At 35.4% G+C, this 27,066-nt stretch overlaps 1 protein-coding gene across 1 annotated transcript in view; it reads left to right on the top strand.

Moving 5' to 3' along the window:
• SEMA3A (semaphorin 3A) overlaps window positions 1-27,066 on the top strand; it is a 202,685-nt gene that overhangs the window by 139,856 nt on the left and 35,763 nt on the right. The window contains exons 7-11 of the mRNA XM_047096879.1: window positions 18,785-18,927; window positions 20,762-20,876; window positions 20,969-21,038; window positions 23,048-23,192; window positions 26,449-26,668. Of these exons, the coding sequence (XP_046952835.1) occupies window positions 18,785-18,927; window positions 20,762-20,876; window positions 20,969-21,038; window positions 23,048-23,192; window positions 26,449-26,668 (693 nt within the window). The remainder of the gene's footprint in view (window positions 1-18,784; window positions 18,928-20,761; window positions 20,877-20,968; window positions 21,039-23,047; window positions 23,193-26,448; window positions 26,669-27,066) is intronic.

Below are 27,066 nucleotides of genomic sequence, written 5' to 3'. Positions count from 1 at the left end.
TTGCCAAGGTCTGTGTCAAATAAAAATTGACCTAAATCTTACCTGGTCCCTAAATCATTATTTTATTTTAAGAATCAGGCCACATTCTTATAGAATTTTTTTTTTCCCCTAGACCCCATGGGTCTAATCAGAGGCAACTCCCAGGAAAAGTCCCTTGTCAATGCAATCCTTGAATGAGAGCTTGAATTATTACCATGTCCCAAGAAAAGGGCAGTTATCAAAAGACATTTTTACATTTCACTGATAAAATGGATTTTTTATTTCAAAGAGTAAAAAAATGTTTTTGTGAGATCACACACTGAGAAACTTTTTGACAAAGTAAATTTTATGATTATATGAAAATTGGCTTTTTTTCTGAATTAAATATTACTAGAATTCACAAATTCCAGTTTTATCATCTGTAGCTTTTGAGGTACTTTTCAGGGGAAAAAGGCAGAATTTGAGTATACTCATATTTAAGATAATTTACTAGAAAAAATTAAATTGGTATTATATATTTGTGGGGTTTTTTTATATTGCTTAGTGGTTTTGTGTATTTGTTTCGGACCTAAATTTCAATATGTCTTTTGAATCATGTATAAAATATGTGGGTGGAAAAGTATGAAACCTTTAAGATCTCTCAGAACGTAGACAAAGATATTCAAGGCATTTAAGTCATATGGTGCCTATAGTATTGCTAATAGCAATATTGGACAAAAAGGAGAACTAGGAATAAATACATTTATGAGTATCCAAATATCCCAAATAAATGGAAGAAATCAATTCTTCCATTTATTCTAGTATTCTAGTATTACCAGGATGATTTATTAATAGGAACCTCTCTTAATTCATTACCTTAATTTTTTTTGAAGTTTATTTATTTATTTTGAAAAGAGAGAACAAGCCGGAAGGGTCAGGGAGAGAGAATCTCAAGCAGACTTCATGCTGTCAGTGTGGATCCTGACCCGGGACTCAATCCCGTGACTGTGAGATCATGACCTGAGCCGAAATCAGGAGTTGGACACTTAGCCGAGTGACCCACCCAGGTGCCCCCACCTTAATATTTTAATAATAAAATATATGCCTTATCTTGTTTAATGTTGAAAAATAAGGTAAATCAAATGACGTTTTCTGATTAATTAAAATACATTGGTAGGAGTAAAAGGTAGGAGTAAAAGAAAATGTTCTTAACATAATAAATAAGAGGGGTGCCTGGGTGGCTCAGTCGGTTGGGCATTGGACTTTGGCTCAGGTCATGATCTTGTGATTCATGAGTTCGGGCCCTGTGTCGGGCTCTGTGCTGACATCTTGGAGCCTGGAGCCTGTTTCGGATTCTGTGTCTCCCTCTCTCTCTGCCCCTCCCCTGCTCATGCTCTGTCTCTCTCTTTCAAAAATAAATCAACATTAAAAAAATTGCTTTAAATTAATAAAGAACATAATAAATAAGAAAGAGTTGGACCCCAGTTAAAGTTCTTAGTGCACAGAAACACTATGAATTTAGATAATATGTTATCATATTTTTTTATAATAGATTTTATTTTTCGGAGCAGTTTTAGTTAGGTTCCCAGCAAAATTGAGTGGGAGGTACAGAGATTTCCATAAAACCCTACTCCCATACATGCATAGCCTCCCTTGTTGCCTACATCCCCCTACCAGAGTGGTACATTTATTACACTTGGTAAGCCTACACTGACACATCATTATCACCCAAAGCCCGCAGTTTACATTAGGGTTCACTCTTGGTGTTGTACACTATCTGCATTTGGAGAAATATATAATGACACGCATCCATCCTTGTAGTGTCATACAGAGCAGTTTCACTGACTTGAAAATCCTCTGTCCTCAACCTGTGTGTTCTCCCTACTCCTGACCTCCTGGCAGCCACTGATCTTACTGTCCTCCTATGTTTGTCCTTTCCAAAATGTCAAGTAGTTGGAATCATACACCATATAGCATTTTCAGGTTTGCTTCTTCGGCTTACTGATACGCGAAATAGTTGTCTTCAAATGTCTTGAAATAGTTTCACAGCTTATTTCTCTACGACTTTGAATAATAGTACATTGTCTGAAGGCAACACAGTTTATTTATCCACTCATCTACTGAAGTACATCTTGGTGGCTACCGAGTTTTGGCAATTTTGAATAAAGCTGCTATAAACATCTGTATGGAGGCTTCAGTGTAGATGTAACTTTTCAGCTCCTTTGAGTAAATATGAAAGAGCAAGATTGCTAGGCCATATGGTAATAGTATGTTTGGTTTTATAAAAAAAAAAAAAAATGAAGTAAAAAATACCAAAGTATCTTCCAAGGTGGCTGTACCATTTGGAATTCCTACCACTGAGGAATGAGAGTTCTGTCGCTTCATATCCTTGCCAGAATTTGGTGTTGTCAGCATTCTGGATTTTGGACATTCTAATAGGGATGTACTGGTATCTTGTTGTTTTAATTTATAATTTCCTAGTGACATGATGTGGATTTTAAATTGAGTTGTTGGTTTGCTTAGTATTAAGAGTGTTTTATGTATTCTGGGTAGCAGTCCTTTATGAGATATATCTTCCGCAAATATTTTTTTCATAGGCTGAGACTGTGTTCTCATCCTGTCTAGAATTGTTTTTCAAAAGATGTTATTTATTTCTATAAAATGCATCTTAAATGTATATGGTTTATCTTATTTTAATGTTACCAGTGAGTGAGATATGACTGGATTGGAGAAGGAGTTGAAAGGAGATGCTGTTATGTATTTATTCTCTCTTTCTCAGAGAGATTTAAATAATGCCTGTACTGTATCACTTTGGTGTGGTGATATTTTTTAGTTTCTTGCTTAGGCACTGAAACTTTAAAAAAATAAATCATACACACATAAATGCACTTGTCTCATCTCATTTAATAAAGCAGAGTAAGCACACTGTCTGAAAAATTTGATGAACTTTCTGGCAAAGAGAAGAGAAACGTGTTCTAATTTAGAATGAGGTGAGTCAGGAATACCGTTTCCTGAACAGCTCCCAATTTTCTCTTTAAGAGAGAGTTTTAGTGTGAAGTCATTATTAAGTAAGATCATATAAATTACTTGTTATCGTGGAGCAATGACTTCTCTAAATAGAAAGTTCTATTTTCTTTGGATGTAGAAAAATGAAAGTTTGCTGCCTTGGTTTTCCTCAACTGAGTTCAAAGCTTATTTTTAATTTGTAGTGTATGCAAAATATTGTAATTACTTTATGAACATGGACTTCTTTGATAACATATTTTTTGTTTTTAGACAGCAGAGTTTATATAATGCATATTCTGTTTCATTTCACTTCATGCTGATATCTCCTGTAATGAAAAAATATTTAAGGATAATTGTCTTTTTTCAAAACCTTTTCAGTTTTATAGAAATGTATTAGGAAAAAATCTGTATTAAGTCTGCTGTCTTTAAATGTAGTGAAAATTAATATCCGAATATTTACCTGCAGGAACATGTACAGTGTATATGCAAGAACATGTATTGTGTGTATGTTTGTGTGTGTGTATATGTGTGTGTATAGCCATTATGAGGTAATAAAAAAAAATTTCTGAAGATTATTTCCTTCATGAAATTCCATCTGATCTTCTCAAATAACAAGTGATCTAATCATGATAGTTTATAGTTAACATAATTCAAAAACATAATAAATGTAAATGTTCAAAGGACATTTTATGATGATAGATGAGTACATTCATAGTATGAATGTATTTACTTAGGATCTGATAGAAGAAAGCATCTCTAAATATTCTATCTTCCTGCAGTTAAAAGGGACTAAGTAGTCAAAAATTATAGAAATACCTAAAAACATTATGGTTGCGGTAAATAACTAGATTATATCTTAGAGTCATCAAAATATTTCGAATCCATATTTACCATGATAAAACACACACCGCTAAATCATTGTATATAGTGTATTTGTAAATAACAGGACAAAGTAACTATAATATATAGTGAGTAAGGTGCATGATTATATTAATCCCACATTGAAATATTAAACAATTACTTATTCTATAACCAATCAATAAAAAGACCACATACTTACAAAATAATAGGGTGGAAACATAGACCATATTTTGATTAAATAATAAGAAAATAGTCATATGGACTTGTGATATATCCATTATGAATGGATATTTATCCATAAGGAAATTTAGATTCATATTAATCACTTTTTAAACCTACTTTATACTCAGCACTATGTTCCTATAATTTGAGAAATTCACCAGATTGAGAAATAATTATAAGATATTCATGATAAATTTACACACAGTGTATAAATATACACACAAATTTATAATCTTAAGTATACTATTCAATGACAATTTGAGAAATGATAAATGTCTGTAACTCAAAGGCCTATCAAAGTATGGAACACTCCAGAAGGTTTTCTGATGTACTTTTCCAGTGAGTCCCATACCTTTTCCCCAAGAGGTACTACTGTTGTGAATTTTCCACAGCACAGCCCAGAAAAAAGTAGAATAGAAACTCCTATAAATGAAAGTATACAATATGCACTCTTTTATTGTAATGTTTTTGAAATCCATTCACATCGCTACATGTATCAGTAATTTGTTCTTTTTTGTTTCTGAGTAGTATTTAATTGTATGGATGTACCACATTGTGTTATTTGTTTTCCTAGTGATAGACACTTGGACTTAATGAAGCTGCTGTAAACATTCTTGTTCAAATTTTGTTGTGCACATATGCTTTCATTTCTCTCAGTTAAATAACTAGGAATGCGATGAAATGGCTAAATGGTACGTAGCCATTTTACAGATCATTTTACACTCCCACCAAAAACTATATAAATGAGGATGTTAAACAATGGATTGGTGTAAACAAGTTGAATATTGGTGAAGGCATTCTTGGCATTATGTGAAAGAAACAATTATAGGAAAGAAAGACTAATAACAAGAAACTCAAAAAAAACTATTTAAAGGGTGCAAATAAATTAAAAATGTCAATGAAGACATGAAGGATAAAGATAAATATTAAAGAAATTTGAAAGAGAGATGGAAATAAAATTTGATGACTGATAAATGTCGATGTAGGAGAAGTCAAGACTGATCCCAAGCTTCTGTGTTGAGTGACTCTAACAAATAAGGTAGCATTGAGGAAGGTTAGTTTCTAGGAGGAGCAAATGTGGAAATGTTGGAGAGAGTGAGTTATTTTGAAGAGCTAAGTATGCAATGTTATATAAGGTTGATCAAAAGTCAGCTAAAAAAATGTTGCTAATCACAAAAGAATATCTGTGATTTGGGGAGTCAAATTGATTAAGATAACCAAAAAAATTATGGGAAAGGGTAAGCGACAATAACCATTGAGTGGTATATTTTTGAATATTTCTTTTTTTTTTTACCTTTTTATATTATTTCATTTGACAGCCAAAATCATGTTTAATGTTCCCATAATGGTTATACACAGCCATTTATCCTTACTTATACTTAATGTAATTAAAACCAGTCATCATTTAACTATTGCAGAGATGGTGAGTATACTTCATGGTATAAACTGATTTGTGACACAGAATACACTGACACCTGTAAATACCCTAGCACACCAAACTTTGTGTAGTTTCAATTGTAGCTCTTCCAATCCCAGCATTGAGAGTAAAGATTCCTTTTGAATCTTTTAAACCATATGTCTTTACGTCAATTTAGACAAGAATGTTACTGCTGCTCTTTTTAGTTTTTGACTCATTTTGATCTTCTCTTTCATTATGGCTATAATGTGAAAAAAGGGAACTCTTGATTTACTCCTTGTTTCTGCCTTTCAGCTTCACTTTTTTTTTTTTTTTTTTAAACTACTTGTTCTGGGACACCTGGGTGGCTCAGTCGGTTGAGCGTCTGACTTCAGTTCAGGTCATGATCTCACAGCTCCTGGGATTGAGCCCCGCATCGGGCTCTGTGCTGACAGCTCAGATCTTGGAGCCTGCTACGGATTCTGTGTCTCCCTCTCTCTCTGCCCCTCCCCTGCTGGTGCTCTGTCTGTCTGTGTCTCTCTCTCTGTCAAAAATAAACAAACATTAAAAAATATTTAAAAAGCTACTTGTTCTTTGTTGAGTTCAGTGATATGCTTCCTGGGGAACAGCACGTGGCTAACCAGTGAAGCAAAGGCAACCAACCTTGAGATAACAATAAGGATAGTTCATACTCCACAATAGCATTTTGTTCTACCTATGTGTGTCTTAACTCTGTGAGGTCATTGGTCTTTGTAACATCTCTGTATTCTTTCCTTATGATGAGAACTTGAGACACAGATATGCCAAAGAATTTGCTTACAGTCATATAGTTAGTAAGTAGGAGAGCTAAGTTGAATACTGTGACACCCCTTTGACTGCTCTGCAGTTTCACAGCCATCTTCCACTTGAAGACAGTTTACAAACTGTGAAACAGTTATAGAAATAGAATAGTGTTCAGTTGAATTCAAGTTAGCAAGTATCTTAAAATGTAATAGACTACCCTATGAGGGGATTTGAAGATGAATGACAAAATCCTGTCTAAAAAGAACTTATTGGAGAAACATGGTGTATCACTCTGAGGAGTGACCCAGAGCAGGTGGGATGGTGTAACTACTCTAACTGAAATTTAAACAAAAAAGTATGGAAACCCAGAAGATAAATACCCCCTGAAACATTAAAGTACTTTTAAAAGGTATTTGAAAAAAGTCTTGAAAAATTAGCATAATTCATCATAGAGAACTCACATAGGTGAAGTCATTTAATAATGAAAGTTCTGGATTGGGGTGCCTGGGTGGCTCATAGGTGAAGTGTCTGACTCTTGATTTCTGCTCAGGTTGTGATGTCCAGGTTCATGGGTTTGAGCCCCATGTCAGGCTCTGTGCTGACAGCTTGAGATTCTCTCTGTCCCTCTGTCTTTTTCTTTTTTTTTTTTTTTTTAAGTTTATTGATTTATTTTTGAGAGAGAGAAAGAGCACAAGTGGGGAAGGGGCAAAGAGAGAAAAGGAGGCAGAGATTCCGAAGTAGACTCCAGGCTCTGAGCTGTCAGCACAGAGCCCAATGTGGGGCTCAAACTCACAAACCATGGGATCATGGCCTGAGCTGAAGTCAGACACGCATCCACTGAGCCACCCAGGTGCCCCACCCTTTCTGCCCCTCCCCTGCTTGTGCTCTCTCTCTCTCTTTCTCTCTCAAAAGTAAACAAATAAAAAAAAACAAAAAAGAATGTGAGTTCTGGAAATCCAGAGTAGTGAGAGAGAAAGGTACAAAGGGGAAATGCATTGGGATGGGGGTGGGGAGCCTAGAATTATATATGGGGGATAGGTAGCAAAGACCTTGAATGCCTTTTAAAGGATTCTGAACTTACTTGTTTAGCTAATGGAAAACCATCAATAAAATTGAGCAGCTGAACTGTTGATTGTGAAGAATGATTTGAAGCAGGAGGATCTTTTAAGAAGACAGAGCAATACTTTAGGGGAGAGATGAGAGAGCTTGAATTAGGACAAAAGAAGTAAGGGAAAATATACACTCAAAAATGGATTGGGGATAGAACTGATCAGAAATGCCAATTTATGGGGCGCCGTGGTGGCTCAGTCGGTTGAATGACTGATTCTTGATTTCAGCTCAGGTCATGATCCCATCAGTGTGGGATTAAGCCCCGTGCCAGTCTCTGTACTAAGCGTGGAGTCTGCTTAAGATTCTTTCTCCCTCTGCCCCTCTACCCATTCTCTCTCCCTTCCTCCTCCCTAAAATTAAAAAAAAAAAAAAAAGAAAAAAAAAAGAAAAGAAATGCCACCATAGTAAACACAGGAGATGAAGCTGAAAAGATGAAAGGAAAAATATTTTCTCTTTGCAGGACTGAATAAAGGAAACTGTAAAGTAATTAACTTGGTTATTGATACACAGAGTAGAGGCACCACACTCCACAGTGATGATTGTGTTCCCTTGTGGGTTTCTTCTAAGTCCAGTATTCCAAATTCTTTCTACTTCCTTTTCATTAATTTGGTTTCAGTTAAAAAAAAAATTGTGTAGTTTGTTTGGTTATGACCATTTAGTTTTAACTAGCCTTCTTTTACAGTGGTAAAGAACAGGATGCTTTTCCACGAGTTTTGTGTGTGTGTGTGGTTTTTTTTTTGATCAGTTAAATGCTGATCTCTTTATTAAAATAGTAAACAAAATAAGTAGTGTATAGGCATATTCAACCTAGACACACACTACAAAATACATAGGTGTAAATATTTGTGGCCACATGATGCACTAGGAAGAACTCAGTTCTTGTTCCTGCCCTGGCTTTCCCAGTTACTAGTATGCACTTTGGGCAGTTGCTGGGTCTTAATGTCAGGGTTTCTTTCTGGGATGGGTGTGGCTCAGAATAATACATAAAAAGCACAAGAAAAGGCACAGTGATTAGTATTCATATTTTCCCTCACCGGCGCTCATCTTCCCTCCTTATCAGCCCTTCTCTCCATTTTCACGTGACTCCTCTTGAACCTTTCTTCGGGGTAGACTCTCCCCAGGGTTGTTCATAGTTTCCCAGCCAGCTAAGCATCAAAGTTTTTCCAGGCCTATTCCTTGGCAGCTAGAGGTTTTTCTCTTCCACGGCCAAAAATGATACATCCATTCTGTTTAGGTTGTTAGCGAAGAATGTGAGATGACCTGAGGCCGCATTCCCTGCATTCCCAATGTGCTGGAAGTTCCCATTCACAGTCTTTGGATTCTTTGGGGCTGTTTTTCCCCTTTATGTTGCAGCAAAGCGGAGATGGGAAGAAACCAGTCACTGTGACTGCCACCCGGGTGTGTTGGCTATCATCTGGTGATGATTTTCCCCTATCACCAATTGCCCTGCTAGTTAGCTTGTAAGTATTTTGAAGCCTGAGGCTATGACATTGGAAATATTTTCTAAATTGTAAAAATACGGTTTTAAAGTTTACATAATTTCCAGTTTGTCTTTGTTCTTCTCAGGGGTCTTTAACAGGTTTATAGGTTGTTTATCAGCTGACTTCTGATTGAACTTGCTTTCATTAGCACTCTAAGTTTATGCTACCATTAGCTTCTTATTTTTTATTTTTTTAATGTTTATTTACTTTTGAGAGAGAGCACAAGCAGGGGAGGGACAAAGAGAAGGAGACACAGAATCCGAAGCAGACTCCAGGCTCTCAGCTGTCAGCACAGAGCCTGACGTGGGGCTTGAACGTGACCTGAGCTGAAGTTGGACGCTTGGCTGACTGAGCCACGCAGGCGCCCCACCATTACCTTTTAAACATGTATTTTTATAGGATATTTCACAAAGTTTTATAAATGGTGTTATAAAACAATAACAGCTACCAATTTTCAAGGCCTATGATATGCTAATGTAGGTAGGTAGGTCGGTAGCACCTCAGAGATTGGTGCTTTTTAACAGATAAGGAAACTGAGGCTAGTTGACATTAATTAATATTTTGAAATTACAAATCTAGTGAGTGGGAGAAGTCAGGCATCTACCCAGTTTTCTTTTTTCACCCCTATCACAGAATAATTTTTATATGTGCAGTAAAGGGAGATTTTGTTTCTTCTTATGTTGGTAATTAGCCAGGATTTTCCTTCATTAATAGTCAGAACGTCAGTGGAACTACCTTCCAAGCATGAAGAAAATAAGACTGTGTATGTACATTTTGTGAGATATATAAATTTTTAAGACTTCTTTTCCTCTCATAGATGGTGTCACAGTAGATTCAGAGAGAGAGAGAGAGAGAGAGCAGTAATATGGGTTGTTTGCCTACAGTGGGTTTATGCTCCTGTTCTGCTCTGGAACTTTCTATCATGCTTTACAAGAGGACTGACTGTATCATGGTGTGAAAGCTTGTAGTCTTTCATTCCATCCTCTGTCCAAATGAACTACGTAAAATTTATGTCCTAAAAAGCCAATATGTGTTATAACTTTTAGATTTATAGAAAACCCAGAATCTTAATTTATCATCCTGTTAATTTAATTCCTTTTCAAAAAACATGTATTTCTACAATTTTAGTTGTATGTTCTCATTCCTTGAGAGCTTATTGGTGGAGAGGATAGGTCCAGCCAAAGGCTGGTCAAAATGTTTCTGTACTAGAGATTTAGATGGATCCTAATGCTGAGAGCGGCAAAATGTGTTCATTATTTAAATAAGCTCAGGCTGCCAAATGAATCATAAGGGCAGCTGGGTGTCCTGTGCCAAGGTGTCATTTTCATTAAGTGTGAGATTGCACCTGAAGGACAGTTTAATTTGCAGCTGCTAAAAATATTTCGACAGAGTGATACTGTTACAAGTGGCAGGTGGTGCCCAAACGTGAATTTTGCAAGAAATGCCATCTGTGGGATGAGGTGTGGAAGAATGTCAAGGGGGTGGTAAAGGAGATAAAGGGGGGAAGAAAAGAGGTGTATTTACTCAGTGTTTATTGCTGTTATCATGACTAAAGATGCCATGCTTCACATGATAGCATTGGCCCAAGATTATTAAATGTGATTATTTGTTCAGCTTCTACCATGTGCACAGGGCATTGCAAAAGTACCACAGTACCTGTAAAGACAAAGTTTCTTCCCCCAGAGGCATACCATTTAAACCATCCAGATGAGAGAATCCTTTCCAAGTGTATTTACCTTTCATAGTGTTTACATTGCAGTTCTGTGCTGGCAAGACTAATGCACTTTGATCCTGCTTGAATGGATCTTGCCACTTTCTTTTGATGTTCAGCTTTTAATACACATCCACATCCATTTCCTGCTTCATATTGTATGAAATATTTTCAATAGTACAAGCTCAAAGATTTTGTTAGATCATGGTCAGTTGGGATTTTGTGAACTTTACAGAGAACATTGCAATGTGGAAAGGTATCTAGGGACATTGTAACTGTTGACATTAGTAAAAGATCTGTATATGTGTGTCTATTAGTTCAATGGACTCGGCCACATTGAAATCAGGAACTTATATCTGGAGACTGGAAATAGACATTCTCTACTTTAATGGGTTACAGAACACAAGTTTGAGGAGCAAAAGTAACTAGTGGGTTTCAGTTTTTCATTTCTGCTTCTCATTTGATGGTAGTAACTGGAAGTAGAAAGCCTTCCTTTGTGAAAACCATGAACTTTCTTTGGTTCTCAAGGAGACCTAATAAAATAGGTCAATATGAATGAATTTGGGTAAAGGTTTTCCACGGGGAGTTTCTGATGACAAGGCAAGTTATTGAATTGCTTGTAGTTTTTCAGGACAGTGGTAATCTCTGACCTCCAACATATGCATTGTTTTTAGCTTCATAACGTAGAGAGACATGTTTTCTGTTATTTTAATCCTATTGATAGAATCTAATTTTGAAAAATTATAAACAGATCATTAATTTTACTGTATTAATTATCTAGCACAAAAGGATGTGATCAAAAGCAGAAAAGTTTTTTCCATATTAAAATAACATTCATGAAATTTCAGGAGAACATTTTGAGAACCTATTATTTTGTAATAACTCTTAAAAATAGTTGCAATTTAAAGGAGCATGTCTAAGCATTTCTTTAACTGGGAACGTAAACACTGTTAGGGCTATGATGAGTTCTGTTCATCCCAATAACTCTAATGAACTGCCAAAAAGCAGGAAAATGTGACTCTTTCTTCTAAAAAAAAAAAGAAACCCACAAACTTACATATTTTAGTTTAGGAAATTCATTCATTTATTAATCTATTCACTCATTTAGGAACCATGTTCTGTTTCAGAAATTGTGCTTAGCCCAGAAGAAATAATTGGGAAAAAATAGGGAAATCAGCTTACCAGAAGAGAGGGGAAAGAAAACAAGTGATTAAAAGTAGAGTTTTCTGGATTCTAATTGAGAAATATGCACTAGGTGCCAGGGAATGGTTTGTGTGTTAAAAAGGCGATAGACAGTACAAGATGGTTTGGAAAAGGTGAGGCCAGAGGCAGGGAAAACAGATTGAATGTGGCTGCCAAGAGAGAAGAGATAAGGGTCTACATTTGCGTAGTTGCAGTGAGACAGATTCAAAATATGCTTAGGGAAATACTTTGTTATATGTAGAAGCTGAAGGCAAGAGAGGGAGAGATACAGGACAAATGCCTGTCATAACAAATAGGAAAATGAAGATAATAGGAAAAGGATTAAATGTCACAAAAGCGATAAAAGCAAACTTTCTTTCGTGTTATGTGAACTAAATGTGTTTGAAGATAGTAGATGGGGTGTTTTCTTGATTTACTAAGGGATTAAAGAAGAGGAACAGTGGTCAGTTCTGCCGGAAATGTAAGTCAAAGTTTGTGGACGACACTTACTGCTCTTAATTTATTTTTGGTATTAGGGACACTGTAAATAGTGTAACTGACAAGACTTCCCATTTTCCTCTAGTGCTAGAGAGCTTTGAGTCAAAACTATAGCTCATCTCAACTATATGTGTTGACGAATGCAGTATCTACTTTTAGAGTTGTTACTGGCTCAGAGTAACATCAGCCTTCCTGTCCTTTCTGCATGCCAATCTTAGTTTATGCTACTTTATCATATCTTATGACACCTGAAATCTGGTCTGGAAATTATATGGTATAAGTGCATTAGTGCTTCTTTCCGTAGCACTGTATGGATAGCTTGGAAGAAATAGATAATATATATACAGAAGACTAATTAGATGACTTGAAAATATAACTCTAAAGTAAAAAAGAAAAAAAAAAACAAGCAAAACATGAATTGTACAAGCAACATTAAGACTAGAAAACAGGGAAAGAAGTGAAATGATGGCAGTCCTGCAGGAAATGGAAGCAGTTTAAGGTAAAATACCATTTTATACGTAGGTGTGGATATTGGCATTAGCCAAAGCGGAAAGATAGGAGCAGAAGCAGTTTTAAAAGAAAAGTAGATGAGTTCCTTGCTAGTCATGATGAATTAAAACTGCAATGAGATACTTAGGTAGAAAATTTGAGCCAAAAGTTTGAAATGCAAGGTTGGATCTAGGAGGAAAATAAAGGTGATGTAGTTTGGAGATACCTGAGGGTCTAAAAGTGAATCAATTCCAAAAGAAAGAAATTCTAAAAATATAACAAAATTTAGAATATTGAAATAGTAGAAGAAATGTTAGGAGATGCCTTCATTTATAGGAGTGGGGGGAATAAAAGGTGCTCAAAAAGAAAATAATTTAGGAAGCATCTATATTTACAGATGTAGGAAAAGAAAGTGGTAAAGGAAATAGTGAAGGCTCTATACTTAACAATTCAGGTTCAGAGTCACAGAAGGCACATGCCAGAGAAACAATGAAAATTCTATGAAGGGCATGAAGATTTTATTGTGCCAATGGCAGCAGACAAGCAGACAACCGAAAAAGCATGAGCATCAAAATCTGTGTGTAGATTTGATGGTTTCTGTTTATTACACTCTCAAAGGTGAAACACCAAAAGCTACCTAGTAATGGAGTTGGAAAGCGACTGGTAAATAGGGCAGGGAGTCTGAGTGTGAGTCTGAGTCCCCTCCCACTCTTTCAAAAAGTCCTATGGCTAAATGGGTGCAAGAAACAGTGGATTCTAGAGTGTAAGTGGAATTCTTTTTGTTTTCTTTGGTAGAATAAAAATATTTAAAAAATAAATATTTGACACGGAGTCATTATAAAGGGAAAGATTGAGAACCCAAAGAAGAATTGACTTCTTTTCTTCATTTTTGCAGCTCCCCAGTTGCTGGATTTCTTCCTGTTTTTCATCACTTTTCTCCTTGTATTAGATTCTGTCTTCTTTTCTCTTCGTACTGTATACCCTGCTGTCAATCTCAAATAACTTCAGCTCTAGTCCCCATTTCTTTCCTGAGCTTCTGTATTCCCTGACCTGTGGGACAAATTCCCAAGCATCTCACTATAAAGCTCCACGAAACTGAGCTTATCTTCCTCCCCCGACTTCCATATCTATCTTTCCTCAAGTGTTCCTATTTCAGTAAATGATTCCTATCCAACCAATATTTAAATCAGACATTTCCTTAGTATTTCCATGATTTTTCTTACTACTCCCTACCTTCAACATCTCATCAGTGAACATAATCCAGCAGTTCTGTTTTCACATAATCCTTGCATATGCCACCTTCTCTATCATACTGGTCCAAATCACCAACCCTTCTCACTAGCCTCTAGAGTGGTCTTCCTGCCTTCATTCTTGCCTCGTTATAATTTTTTTTTTCCTGTAGCAATCATAGTGATCTTAACATAGTAATCTGATAATGTCATTACTAGGTTTAAAATACTTCATTGATTTCCCTCATCGCCATTAGGACAATATGCTCCTGGACAACACTTCCTTCTTATTCTGGCCTCTGCTTAACTTTCTTGTCATCATCTTTGACCACCCGTCTCTTCATTGACTACTCTCTGAGTGCATAGTATTGTCATTTCTCTTACCTTGCACGTGTCACTTCCACCTGGGACATTCCTGGTTATTCTTTAGGCCTTGAGTTATAGGTCATATCTTCTGAGAAAAGCTTTCCCTAATTTCTTTAAGGAAAACTGAATTTTCTCTTCTATTTCCAACTGCATTTTTTTCCAGACTCTTACTCTTGTCCTTTTTTTGTGTGTAATAATTGTTCTGTTTAATTGTTGGTATTCCCTCACAGACAGAATACATTTCATCATAACATCCCCTTGTTTTCCACCATCTAGAGCACAGAGTACATGTCTAGGAAAAATATGATGAATGAAATATAGATAGATGGTGAGTGATTGCATGAAGAGTAGAGATTTTTACTGGAGAAATATTTTGTAGATTATTGGATTGAGAGCAAATAGAGGCTTTAGACTTACAAATAAAGAGAGATCATTTTTCCACAGAAAGAAAGAAAAGAAAAATTGAGAGAGGAAAAAGGAGGACCTTCTCTTTAAATGGTTTTGGTTGTATCAGTATAGCAAATAATTCCATCTTTGAAGAATAAAATGAGATGCTACATTAGTTGATTTGAAGACAATCAGAATGATTTTAAAGAGTTTCTGTTAATAAATCTGTAACAACAGTGATTCTTTTTTAGGATGCATAGCCTGAGTTAACAAGTAGCACATCCATTTACTAAATTATATAGTTTTCATCATCCTTGCTTAGATATAGGGGCATAGGAAAAAAAGTTCTGGGATTATATAAGGCAGGTGCAATGGAGGTTCGGGAGGCCAAGAGGTTCTAGGGTAGCAGGGCAGACAATTAGAATGATTGATTAGAATGTTTGGTTTGGAAGAAGAGGAGAATTCACCAGGGAAGAGAGGAATAGATTGAGAAAAGAAGAGGAGGAGTAAGAGGACCAAATGTAGTAAGGAAGGGGAAAGCAACATTTGAAGGATTGAAGAAGTAGAAAATGCATAGTGAGAAAAGGTTTTGACCGCAGACAAGATTTGCTAAATTTAAAATAGTAGAAGAAGTAGAACTCCTTTTAATTTTTTGAAAGAGTTTAACTAGAGACCTATTTTATTTTGAGATAGGAAAGAATGTTTTTCCAAGTTGATTGTATCCTAAATGTCTTAAAGACAAGTTACATTTGACTGACATTGTTTTTCTTTGATATTCCTTTTTAGTTTAATAAATGTGTACTTTTTTTTCCATGCGTAGTTTATTTTTTGTCTGTTTCTGAAGCTGTGTCAGACTGTTACTCACCTACAAAGTCCTCCATGCTGTAATACCAGATATTGAAAGAGAGACTAGGATCGAAGGCTCTTTCAACAATGTGCATGATAACTTGTTTGAATGATTTCGCACTAGAGTTCACATTGATAAAATGATAATTTTCTTGACATATTTTAGAGAGGGAAACACGTGCTTGATAGAGCCTTCTGTCATGCCCAAACACCAAGCTAAGAGAATATCTGTACATGTAAAATACTGTTTGCTTTATTGTCATTTTTGTGCTTCTAACGTGACTTTTGCCTAATTATAGCTTTCTGAGAACAAGAGACATAATATTAACTCATTTTGTTTTCTACGTCATGTCTTACATGTATTTGTGAGCAAATACAGTAGCTAGATTTAATTACCTGAAATTCTTTAAGTTATGCAAGTGTTTCTGTGAACAATTACTCTAATTGGGAAGGTAATATTAGACCAACTTCTCCTCCATTGTTCTAGTTTTAAAGCAAAAGAATGTGTGTTTTTTTTTTATTCTAATTCTGTAGCTGGGTTATAATGAGATCTCCAAATTTAGTATGTGATTAAGGCTTCCCTTCACTGTCTTAATGATAATAATATAATGCATTTACTAACATTTTGCTAAGTTGTTTCAGTGCATTATTCAAGTTGAAAATATTTGTTTTTATATGAACTATTTATGATGGAAAAGGTGAATAGAATCCAATTTGAAATAAACCCAGTGTGAAAATTAGTCATCTGAGATCTGAGACTTGCCAAAAAGTCACAAAAATTGCAAGTGACTGAACTGAATTCTTCGACATGTAGGTTTGTGTGCACACACAAACTATATATATTATAACTGTGTGTGCACACACAAACACACTTACAACACTGCATTTCCAGGAATCTGCAATTCCAGGAATTCATCATTGGGATAGTAATTGTTTGATTTGTAACATACATGTAGGTTTGACATGTAGGTTTGACATTGACATGTAGGTTTGTGTGTACACAGAAACTATATATATTATAACTGTGTGTGCACGCACAAACACGCTTACAACACTGCATTTCCAGGAACGCTGCAATTCCAGGAATTCATCATTGGGATAGTAATTGTTTGATTTGTAACATACCAATTCCTACCATGTCACATTATTTATTCTGCTCACTGATACTCATGAGACGCAAACAGAAATATACAAACATATCTATGTATATGAACAGGTAGAAATTGATGAAGAAAAACCAGCTTTGTAACAACTATAGGAAAGTAATGTATTATTTTATGTATCTTATAAAGCTCTGGTACTGAGTGAGTCCAACTTTTAAAAGTTATTTCCCTACTCTTATTCCACTGGCACACTGGACTTGAAATATGAATAGGTAATGAATTGTACTTTTAACATTACTGACAGAGTCTGTATAATTTGCCTGAGAAGGATAGTGGAGTGTAGCCCTGAGTGTGCATGGTCTGAGAGCAAATGTTAAAAGAAGGTTACAAGCATAGAACACATGATAATGGTGATTATGCACAGGTATAAAGATTAGGACTAAATAACATGGATAAAGCTAGTTTCAGGGTTCTGACCTCTTCCCTGATATCTCAGGTTTGGTACTGATCTATGTGCACGTATTTCATTGCTGACTTGATAACACGATATGTCATGGGAGTAAAGGTAGCTTATTGTGAGAATTTAAATACCTGCAATGTCCTAAATGCTTTCAGTAAGATAAACTCAGCTTCTTAGTATATTACATCTTAAAATCAATGAAGCTACTACATACTTTTATATGTCTGTATGAGTCACAACCGCATCAACCCAGGTATTTACAAAAATTATTTTTTTTAAATGAGGTTCTAATCATTGCTAATATACATTCTGCATAATCTAGGCAGTCTCTCTCTCTTTTTGTTTTTTCTTTCTTCTCTCTTTCCCTTCTTGCACAAATACTCATCGAATGTCAACTGTGTTTTAACCTTTAGGATCACAGCACCAAACAAAACATGCCAGGTCCTGGGAACTCATATTCCTTTGGGGTGGGGAGAGAAACAGACAATAAACAAATGAATATTAGAAACAGAGAAAGAAAGACTGAGAGATCACAGGTGTTTAATAATGTTAGGAAGAAAAAATAACACATGAAAATTAAGAACTAAAAGGATTTCAAGTGCTTTAAATAGGGTAGTCAACAAAGATCTTTCTGATAATGCAATATTTGAACAAAGACCTGAGTAAAAGTAGGAATCCAGTCATTCATTATAATATATGAGGTGAGAAAGTACACAGAGAGGAAGATCTGAGGCAGGAATGAGAGTACTTGTTTGAAAACCAGGAAGGGGCTACTATGGGAATGGTATGGCGGGCTAGGAGTAAGTTAGGTCAGGAGAGTAGGTAGAAGAAAAGGCTTGTGAGGTAGCAGGGACCAGATCATAAATAGTATCTGGTCACGGGAAAGATTTTATATTTTATTGTGAATAATTTGGAAAGATGGATGAGGGGTTAGAGAGGGAAGTGACCTGCCATAGGATCACTCTGACTAGTGTGGAGAAACAGAACACAATTGGTGGTGGTAAGGTAGAAACAGGGAGACTGTTAGCAATTCATCGCTGGTCATGGTGATCTGGGAGAGGCCGGTCGTGGAGGATGTGGTAAGAAAAGGTGATGGACGTGCTGATAGAATGTGGGCTGGAGAGAAAGAGATGACTCAAGGGTGGCTCCAGAATACCGAGGTGACTTGAGTACCCAGTAAATAATGTCGTTATTTACTGACATGGATAAGAACATGAGAGGATTTGCTGTTTTGTTGTTGTTGAATCTGGATCTCATTTCTCCCCTCCCATCCAGTCTTTGCTGGAAACTAGAACAGACCATTTGGTACTTTGACTTAAAACTATCTTATGCTTGGAAGGAAGAATGATAGTGATGATGGCAATAAGCAATATTTGAAAGCATTTCCAGTTTGCAAAATATTTTAATATCCTGTAATGCATTTGCACTATGTGGTCACACTGAGGATTTCTGCACCTACTCCTCCTAACTTTCCAAAAAGAGAAAAATAAAGAATTGTTTTGAGGTATAAGGTGATTTGTAACTTACTTTAAAATACATAAAGAACAGTTCACATATTCTGAAAACTGTGAACTAAGGAAAGATTAGTTCTTGAAATATATCAAATGCAAGTGAGGAGAAAGTGAAAGTGGACTGTAATGAATGATATTATCTATCTAACTGTGAATTAATATATGTGCTGTAATTTGTCTCTCAGATCCAAGGTTCATTAGTGCCCACCTCATCCCAGAAAGTGACAACCCTGAAGATGACAAAGTATATTTTTTCTTCCGTGAAAATGCGATTGATGGAGAACACACCGGAAAAGCCACTCATGCTAGAATAGGTCAGATATGCAAGGTGAGGTAAAGAAAAAAAACAATTGAGGAGGATATTATTGTCCAATGATGGTTTTCTTTTTCTTCTTCACCTATATGCAAGTATAATGAAAACTATGGCTAAAAATCTTGACTGATCATTATAAATATTTAAATGGTAAAGAATGATTTGAAAACATACTTGTTTATTGGTAACTCTTCATAGGTAAACATGCGGGTAGAAATTGTGACACATTATTTCACGTTTACATTAAATGATCTTCCTTTGAAATTTTAAAGAAATACATTTTTTTAAAATATTTATCTTTGAGAGAGAGAGAGAGAGAGAGAGAGAGACAGAGCTCAAGTGGGGGAGGGGCAGAAAGATAGAAGAAGACACAGAATCCCAAACACGCTCCAGGCTTTGAGCTGTCAGCACATAGCCTGACACAGGGCTTGAACTCGTGAACCAAGAGATCATGACTGGAGCAGAAGTCAGATGCTTAACTGACTGAGCCACTCAGGTGCCTCAAGAAATACAATTTTTTCATGTTACCTGGGAGAACACATTTTTTTTGTATTTTCACACAACAGTTTCCTAAAATATGTAAGAGTGAATGGATATTTGTTGTTGGGATAGCTAAATTATTGATATAAAAGAGAAAATCATTAAAGCTTGATTTTATAAATTGATTATAACATCCTATGTACATATATATGGACACATACATATAGTTTTGAGCATCTGAACTTTGAGGTAATTCATTTACAGTGTAACACAAAACTGGATATGATATTGCATTATAATGTCAGATACATAGATTAAAAATTACCCAATAAATGTTTGTGGATTAATTAGTATCAGTGTAAAGATATGATAACAGTACCATTCTTTCCCACTACACTGTATATAGTGCAGTGTATATGCAGTATGAATCAAGCTAACTGCTATTATGTATTCAGGCACCTTTCATCTCAAGAAAAATCACAAAGCTAGATCCAGTAATTATCTTCAATGGAATTGTCTTTTTCAAAGAAGATATGAAATTTTTGAAAATCTCTCCTGGGGGGATTGGTTAGCATCTTTTCTACCTCAATCATGATGTAATTATTTATCGCTAGTATATTAAGTTACTGGAAAATGAAAGGTTTTAACAATCTGGAAACATACAAAAATATGTGAAATATGTGAGAATCTGTTCTCCAAAAAATATAAATCATATTTAAAAGCACTACTTACAGGGTTAGAAAAATCTTTATAGCATGTAGAATTATATCAACAAAATATAAATCATTGTTATGTGTTTGAAGGAACATGGATGTTCCTTCAAACACATACACCTAAATATTATTTTAAAAGAGCCTAAATTACCAGCAAATACATACGATCATAACAGAACTTATTGCTTAAGTTAAAATTTAGTTTCATTTTCAGTGAGGAGGTACGTTTTCAAAATGTTTTCTCTAGAATGATTTTCTTTATTAAGGCTGGTGCAAATATTTTTTTCAATATACTGTTTGTAAAATTGAAATTGTTTCAACTGTTTAAGCTTATAAAATATTTGATGCTGGTTTGCTTTTCTCTAGGATCTATTTTCAGTATGTGTTATAAGCTGTGCATTTATTCTTCCTTCAATAAATATTCGTTAAGTGCCTATTATGTGCCAGTGTGTTCTTTGTATGTTGTAAGTCATTCTGTGAATAAAGTTTGAGTGAATAGATTTGACCAACAATAAAAAAAAAGCACAGTTACTTGTATCTGTGGTATAATTACTTGCATTTTGAAAAATGAGGGAATTGTTTCTCTGTTTCAAGAGAAATATTTGAAATTATCATTCACATGCACATTTCCTAAAATCAATGTTCTCTCCTTTCAGAATGACTTCGGGGGTCACAGAAGTCTGGTGAATAAGTGGACAACATTCCTGAAAGCTCGACTCATTTGCTCAGTGCCAGGTCCAAATGGCATTGACACTCATTTTGATGAATTGCGTAAGTAACTCATGATACTGGATAGAAAATATTTGTTCAGAATTTGTCATAACCACCAAAATGCAACTTTTCCTAATTTTGTTTTCAAACAGAGGATGTATTCCTTATGAATTCTAAAGATCCTAAAAATCCAATTGTCTATGGAGTGTTTACAACTTCCAGGTAAACAACTTTTTACTATCTTACTATCAAAGAAACTTCATGTCCTTTAGGTGCTTTTCAGGAATCCATAATTTTGAAAATACATTTTTGAAAGAACATTGGCTTGGCTTAACCTTTGAGCTGTTGTAGATTCTTGGGTGGCTGATGTTATGACGTAAATAGTTAAAAAAAATAAATTTTAGCAGAAATGTCATCACTGTAAATTGAATGATGAAAAATGTATCGTAGCCTCAGTATAGCTCTGACTTAAAATTTAAATTTTTTTTTTTCAACGTTTATTTATTTTTGGGACAGAGAGAGACAGAGCATGAACGGGGGAGGGGCAGAGAGAGAGGGAGACACAGAATCGGAAACAGGCTCCAGGCTCTGAGCCATCAGCCCAGAGCCCGACGCGGGGCTCGAACTCACGGACCGCGAGATCGTGACCTGGCTGAAGTCGGACGCTTAACCGACTGCGCCACCCAGGCGCCCCGCTCTGACTTAAAATTTAAATGAAATGTAGAATATTCTGAAAAGCTGGAATCTGAGCTTTGATCAGACTTTGTAGTGCTATAAACTACAGTGGCAACACTCTTACCTTTCTCTTTTTCTTCTTCCTCCTTCATTCTCTCCCTCCCCTCTTTGTCTCCTCCTTCCTCTTCTCCTCACCCTCCTCCATTCCCCATCTTCCCAAGACAGTTGCTGTCAATCAAGCAGCAATTATCTCTTGACTATCACATTCGGTATAAAATTTATATTACCTGGAGTTGTTAAAATTAAACAGACATTAATCCATTTCTTCTGACTTCCTCATTACTTAGGGCAGTGGTTCTCAGACATCCATCTGAGCATCCATGTGAACCACCTAGAGATCATGCTAGGCCCCGCCTCCAGAGTTTCCGAATCAGTAAGATTAGGATGGAGACTACTTTTTCTTCTATTATGAAAATACCATTATTAAATTCTGTAAATACTTACTGAGACTTACTAGGTGTTAGGTACCATGAAATATGCAACTGATGTTACAGAAAAGCAACTGGGCCTCTTTCTTCCCTCACGAAGCTTGCATTCTATCAGACATTGTCTATGTGGAGCAGGTTCCAGTAATAGAGTCTTATAAACACATGTTTTTCATTTGATATGTTGTATATGTAATTTTCTATGGTGAAAGATTGGTTAAAAGATAAGCATTCCATATTTTAAGTGTGCATGACTGTTTTATATCTTTGTATAAATACATCTCTCAAGCCGTATTTATATAAGTACAATAAAATGGAAAATTGTGGCAGCTCATGGCAAACTTCCAGTTTATTTCAAGTACCTGATTTTTGTCAAGCAAAATGATGGGGATAATTGCTATAATATTCCACTTTGAGTAGGATGTAACAGCTACTAACTTAAAACAATTTTCTGAGTTAGGAAGAGATTATTTTAAATGCCGTCACACAAATCACACTCAGTTATTGCTCTAATGCTTTTGGTCATTTGGGAGTTAAAAATAATATAATGTAACATATAATTTGACATTAACTATTCATTTTCTGCACCAGTTTCAGCTCCTAAAATGACTTCTTAAACATTTTTGCTTGCTTAAAAGTTCTCTGGTTTCAGTATTCATGATGGAGGCTTAACATAGTACCAAAGTTTATATTTTTATTTCTATTGATATCAAAATTAAATATTGCTTTTTAGAAGATCACGTAGATGTTTTCTCACTGAAGTTTATGTATATTAATGTGTGTACTTCATATCATATGTTGTGTATATGTGATATATATACTATGAGTATTAATGATGGTTTCAGCTATGCTTCTATTTTGAGCAATCATAATATGTTCTCTTGTGTATTGCCAAAATATATACACATGACTAAAAAATATCACAAGCACTATTTGAGGTTGAATTTATGTTCAAGTTTTGATAATTGACATCTAATAACATTAATAACCTGGAACAACTTAAGAACAGTTGTCTTTCCACTGTATGAAGATGAAAATCTTTTTTTTTTTTTTTCTGTCTCTCTTTTTTAGTAACATCTTCAAGGGGTCAGCTGTGTGCATGTATAGCATGAGTGATGTGAGAAGGGTGTTCCTTGGTCCATACGCTCACAGGGATGGTCCCAACTATCAGTGGGTGCCTTACCAAGGAAGAGTCCCCTACCCACGACCAGGAACTGTAAGTGGTCTAGGTTTTTAAAATACCAGATGAATAAATTTCTCCTGAAGGTTTATAAAAAGCTGCTACAAGCAGGTGTTAACTATAGATAATGTAAAACAAAGGTACCTTGACTATAAACAAAACAAAGCAGGGATTTTCTATGATATCGTGGAATTCTGCATTTAAAAGCATGTTCTTTAGAGACATTAGTGGTTAAGCTCAGTGCTTACCAGTTATTAATAACCATAATTTTTGAGAAATAGAAACTAAATGGGTAGACTTATTTGTTTTCTTTTCCAAAAGTGGCTTTCATAGAGAATTGAAACAATTAGGATTCATCTGAACTTGTTCTCCCTAGCTAGAATGAAGGCTTCAAGGATTGCCCATTAAATAGGAGGACGAAAAGTTTTAAATCAATACTATTTTCCCATGGGAATGGGACACACCCCCTCAAGTAGGTAAGGGAGATATGCAGGAAAATCTCATAGAACAGGGCCTAGATATTTTAACAGACACTATCTACTCTCGCTGACCGCTCCTTTTTCCCTCCAGCAACCCTGGGGCACATTCAGGCTTGAAAAAAAATTGGAGAGAACTCAAAATAAAACCAGCTTTGAATCTGCAATTTAAAGTAGGGCGAAAAAAAAATATGGTAGGAAGTGAGTGAAGTTAGCAGTGATGGCAGAGGTTGTACAATACCTGCACCCAAGTGCAACTGCTCTAATCCTAAGAATCTTTAAGGAAATAATTTCCCGGGATGCAAAAACTTGTGTTTGAAGTTTAGCCATTGCTGTAATTTTACTTCAGTTTGGTTTATTCTGTTAAATTCAAGTAAGTTATGTTTTATACATTTTATTCAATATGGGGATTTTAATCTTATTTTTCTCTGTTTATGAAGCTCTTTATGGGAAAATTGAAAATTTTGCATTTTATAAATATTAATTCTAGCTGGTGGTTCTTGTGGATACAAAACCTGTGTAGGCTTCCAGAAGAATGAACCAATAAGACGAAATATTGATTGTATGAAGTAAAATGGGTTTTACGAAAAAGCGCAAGATATTTACTCCATCTCTTAATGGCAGACTGCTTCTTTGTTGGTGATGAGTTTTCTAACCCTATGGCTCGTTAAAGCCAGTGTATTCTAAGTAGGACCTGCCTCTAGGTTTCACTTCGACAGCTTTGGTGCAGTTCCTTCAGTATGCTAGATGGTGTACTGCCATTTGGAGATACAAAGGTTTTGATCTGAATTTGTACTCAGTATATTTGCAATTAAGGATAGCCATTGGAAATTATTGTGTGCCAGATCCTGTTCTAAGAAATTTATATTTATATATATTGTATTCAGTAGCACAGCTATTGCTCCCATTTCACAGATGAGGACTCTGAGGCAAAGAGAGGAAGCAGGACTCAGTTGAGGCAGTTTGGTTCTAGAGCTGGTGTTCTCACTCATTATTCAGAATTGTTAAAACATGGCATAAAAAGTCAGCAGTATGCACCAACTGTTAAAGACAGAAGCAGAAAGCATTGCCTAATCTAGGAATCAGGGAGTGGCCAGCAGAAGGGCAAAACACCTAACTCCATGACTAAAATTCATTTGAATGAGTTCATTAATTCTATCAAGTGGCAGCTGAGAATAGCCATTTTGTCAACACTACTGGAGAAAAACATACTAAGTGAAACATATTACGTTAAATAAGTAGCTTTATAATTTACTTAAAAAGTAATCCTTTAAATCCTTTGTTGTATTAGTGTATAATTGTGTGTCTGTATATACACACACACATATATATACATGCATATATATTCCAAGATAGATGCTCTTCCTGTTTCATAGCAAGTTTATTTATTTCATTTCTCATGAATTATTTATGATCTGTATCAAGGTAATGGCAAAGACCATTGATTTCTCCTAAGCCTCTTATAAGATCAAGAACTTCTATTAATTATAGTTCAGCTCCCAAGCTCTTACATTAAATGACAAAAATTACTTAGGCATAAGACAAAAAGCAAGAGGCTGGAGATGTTTTACTTTGAATGCTTTTATCACATAATTAAATGCAGTGAAAAGAGACACAGTGGAATCTGAATTTTCTCATTTTTGTTTTATTGCCTTATATGGAGTGTTTATAATTCAGAGGCGATATTATGCCAGTGTACCACAGTGCTTCATTTCTGACTCTCTGTAGCCATCATCTGTTCAACTTGTCCACTTGAATTGGTCAGTTTCATTGCCACGCAGATCGTTAAACACTTTTCGTTTTTAAGTTTATTTATTTATTTTGTGAGACATTGAGCATGAACATGGTAGGCACAGAGAAAGGACAAGAGGGAGGAACCCAAGCAGGCTCAACACTGTCAGCACAGAGCCCAGTGTGGGGCTCGAACTCAAGAAACATGAAAGCACGATTGGAGCCGAAACCAAGAGTTGGACACTTAACCGTCTGAGCCACCCAGGCACCCCCAGATTATCAAACGCTTTGAATAACACCTTTCCTTACCCTTATAATTACTTTTTAGTGAGAGAGTACTGTTGGTACTTTTTGTGTTGCTTTTTCAGGGTTATGTTAGAGGGGTGACTGGGTGGGTCAGTCGGTTAAGCGTCAAACACTTGATTTCAGCTCAGGTCATGATCTCACGACTATGGGTTTGAGTCCCGCCTTGGGCTCTGTGCTGACAGTGTGAAGCCTGTTTGGGATTCTCTCTCTCCCTTTCTCTCTGCTGCTCCCCAACGCACGCATGTGCTCCCCCTCTCTCTTTCTCAAAATAAATAAACTTACGGAAGAAAAGAATAGTTTATGTTGTCTCTTAGCTTAACAAGAGCCTTTGCATTTTAGCATGATGCCCTGGGGGGAAAATTTATCCAAGAAAATTTTTCTGAGATTCTCTAATCTGATTATTAATTGGATTTAGTTGTAACATCTTTTCATTTCTTATTCCAAATACTTTATCCTATCAGTAGAATATATTAGTTGCCACTAATAGAGCATCAGACTCCCATACACTGAATTCATTAGATGCATTTGTAGTTTTAGGTAAAAAATGGTGACACAACTAAATCCCATTGAGACTTAAATTACGTTTAGGAAAAAAATACTCTATATTACATCTATTAATTTAAGTAATATTATTTTTTAGTTTATCAGTTACTTAATTTTAAAGAAATAATGACAGGTTAGATTTAGTTTATGACCATTGAGGTTACAAATTATTATATAATTTGTAATTATATTCTTTATATTTTAATCAAAAGCTATTCTTCTCTTTATCTTAATAGTGTCCCAGTAAAACATTTGGTGGATTTGACTCTACAAAAGACCTTCCTGATGATGTTATAACATTTGCAAGAAGTCATCCAGCTATGTACAATCCAGTGTTTCCTATTAATAACCGCCCAATAATGATCAAAACAGATGTCAATTATCAGTTTACACAAATTGTGGTAGATCGAGTGGATGCAGAAGATGGCCAGTATGATGTTATGTTTATTGGAACAGGTAAATGTTTTTAATTTTAGCCCTGAATTTCCTTGTAGACCATTAACTTACTGAGTAAACTAAGAACTGAGGGAAGTTTTTAGAGTCGCTGTCAAGATAGAGTTAATCTCTAATAAATGACTAAAAAACCTGAACATCCACCATGACAATGCGTTATTAAAAAGTAATAATTTGAGGTATATTAATTTAAACAAAATCTCCTTTTCAATCAAAAGTTGATGAATGCAATCAAGTAAGGCTAATGATTAGGTAAACAATGTCTAGAAGTGAATCATAACTCTTTTCTGTCCATTGACTTTTTAGAACAAAGATGTATTTTCAAACCATGTCTAAAACTCTCAAGACATTCGATAATGTTTCTGGGCTATATTGATGCAAAATTACCTAACTTTAAAATT

The sequence above is a fragment of the Lynx rufus genome, unplaced genomic scaffold (genome assembly GCF_022079265.1).
Source record: "Lynx rufus isolate CCGP_SWC_20201006 ecotype Redwood Valley unplaced genomic scaffold, mLynRuf1.p SCAF_4, whole genome shotgun sequence".
NCBI classification, from domain to species: domain Eukaryota; kingdom Metazoa; phylum Chordata; class Mammalia; order Carnivora; family Felidae; genus Lynx; species Lynx rufus.
This window is presented reverse-complemented; position numbering and strand designations above follow the sequence as displayed.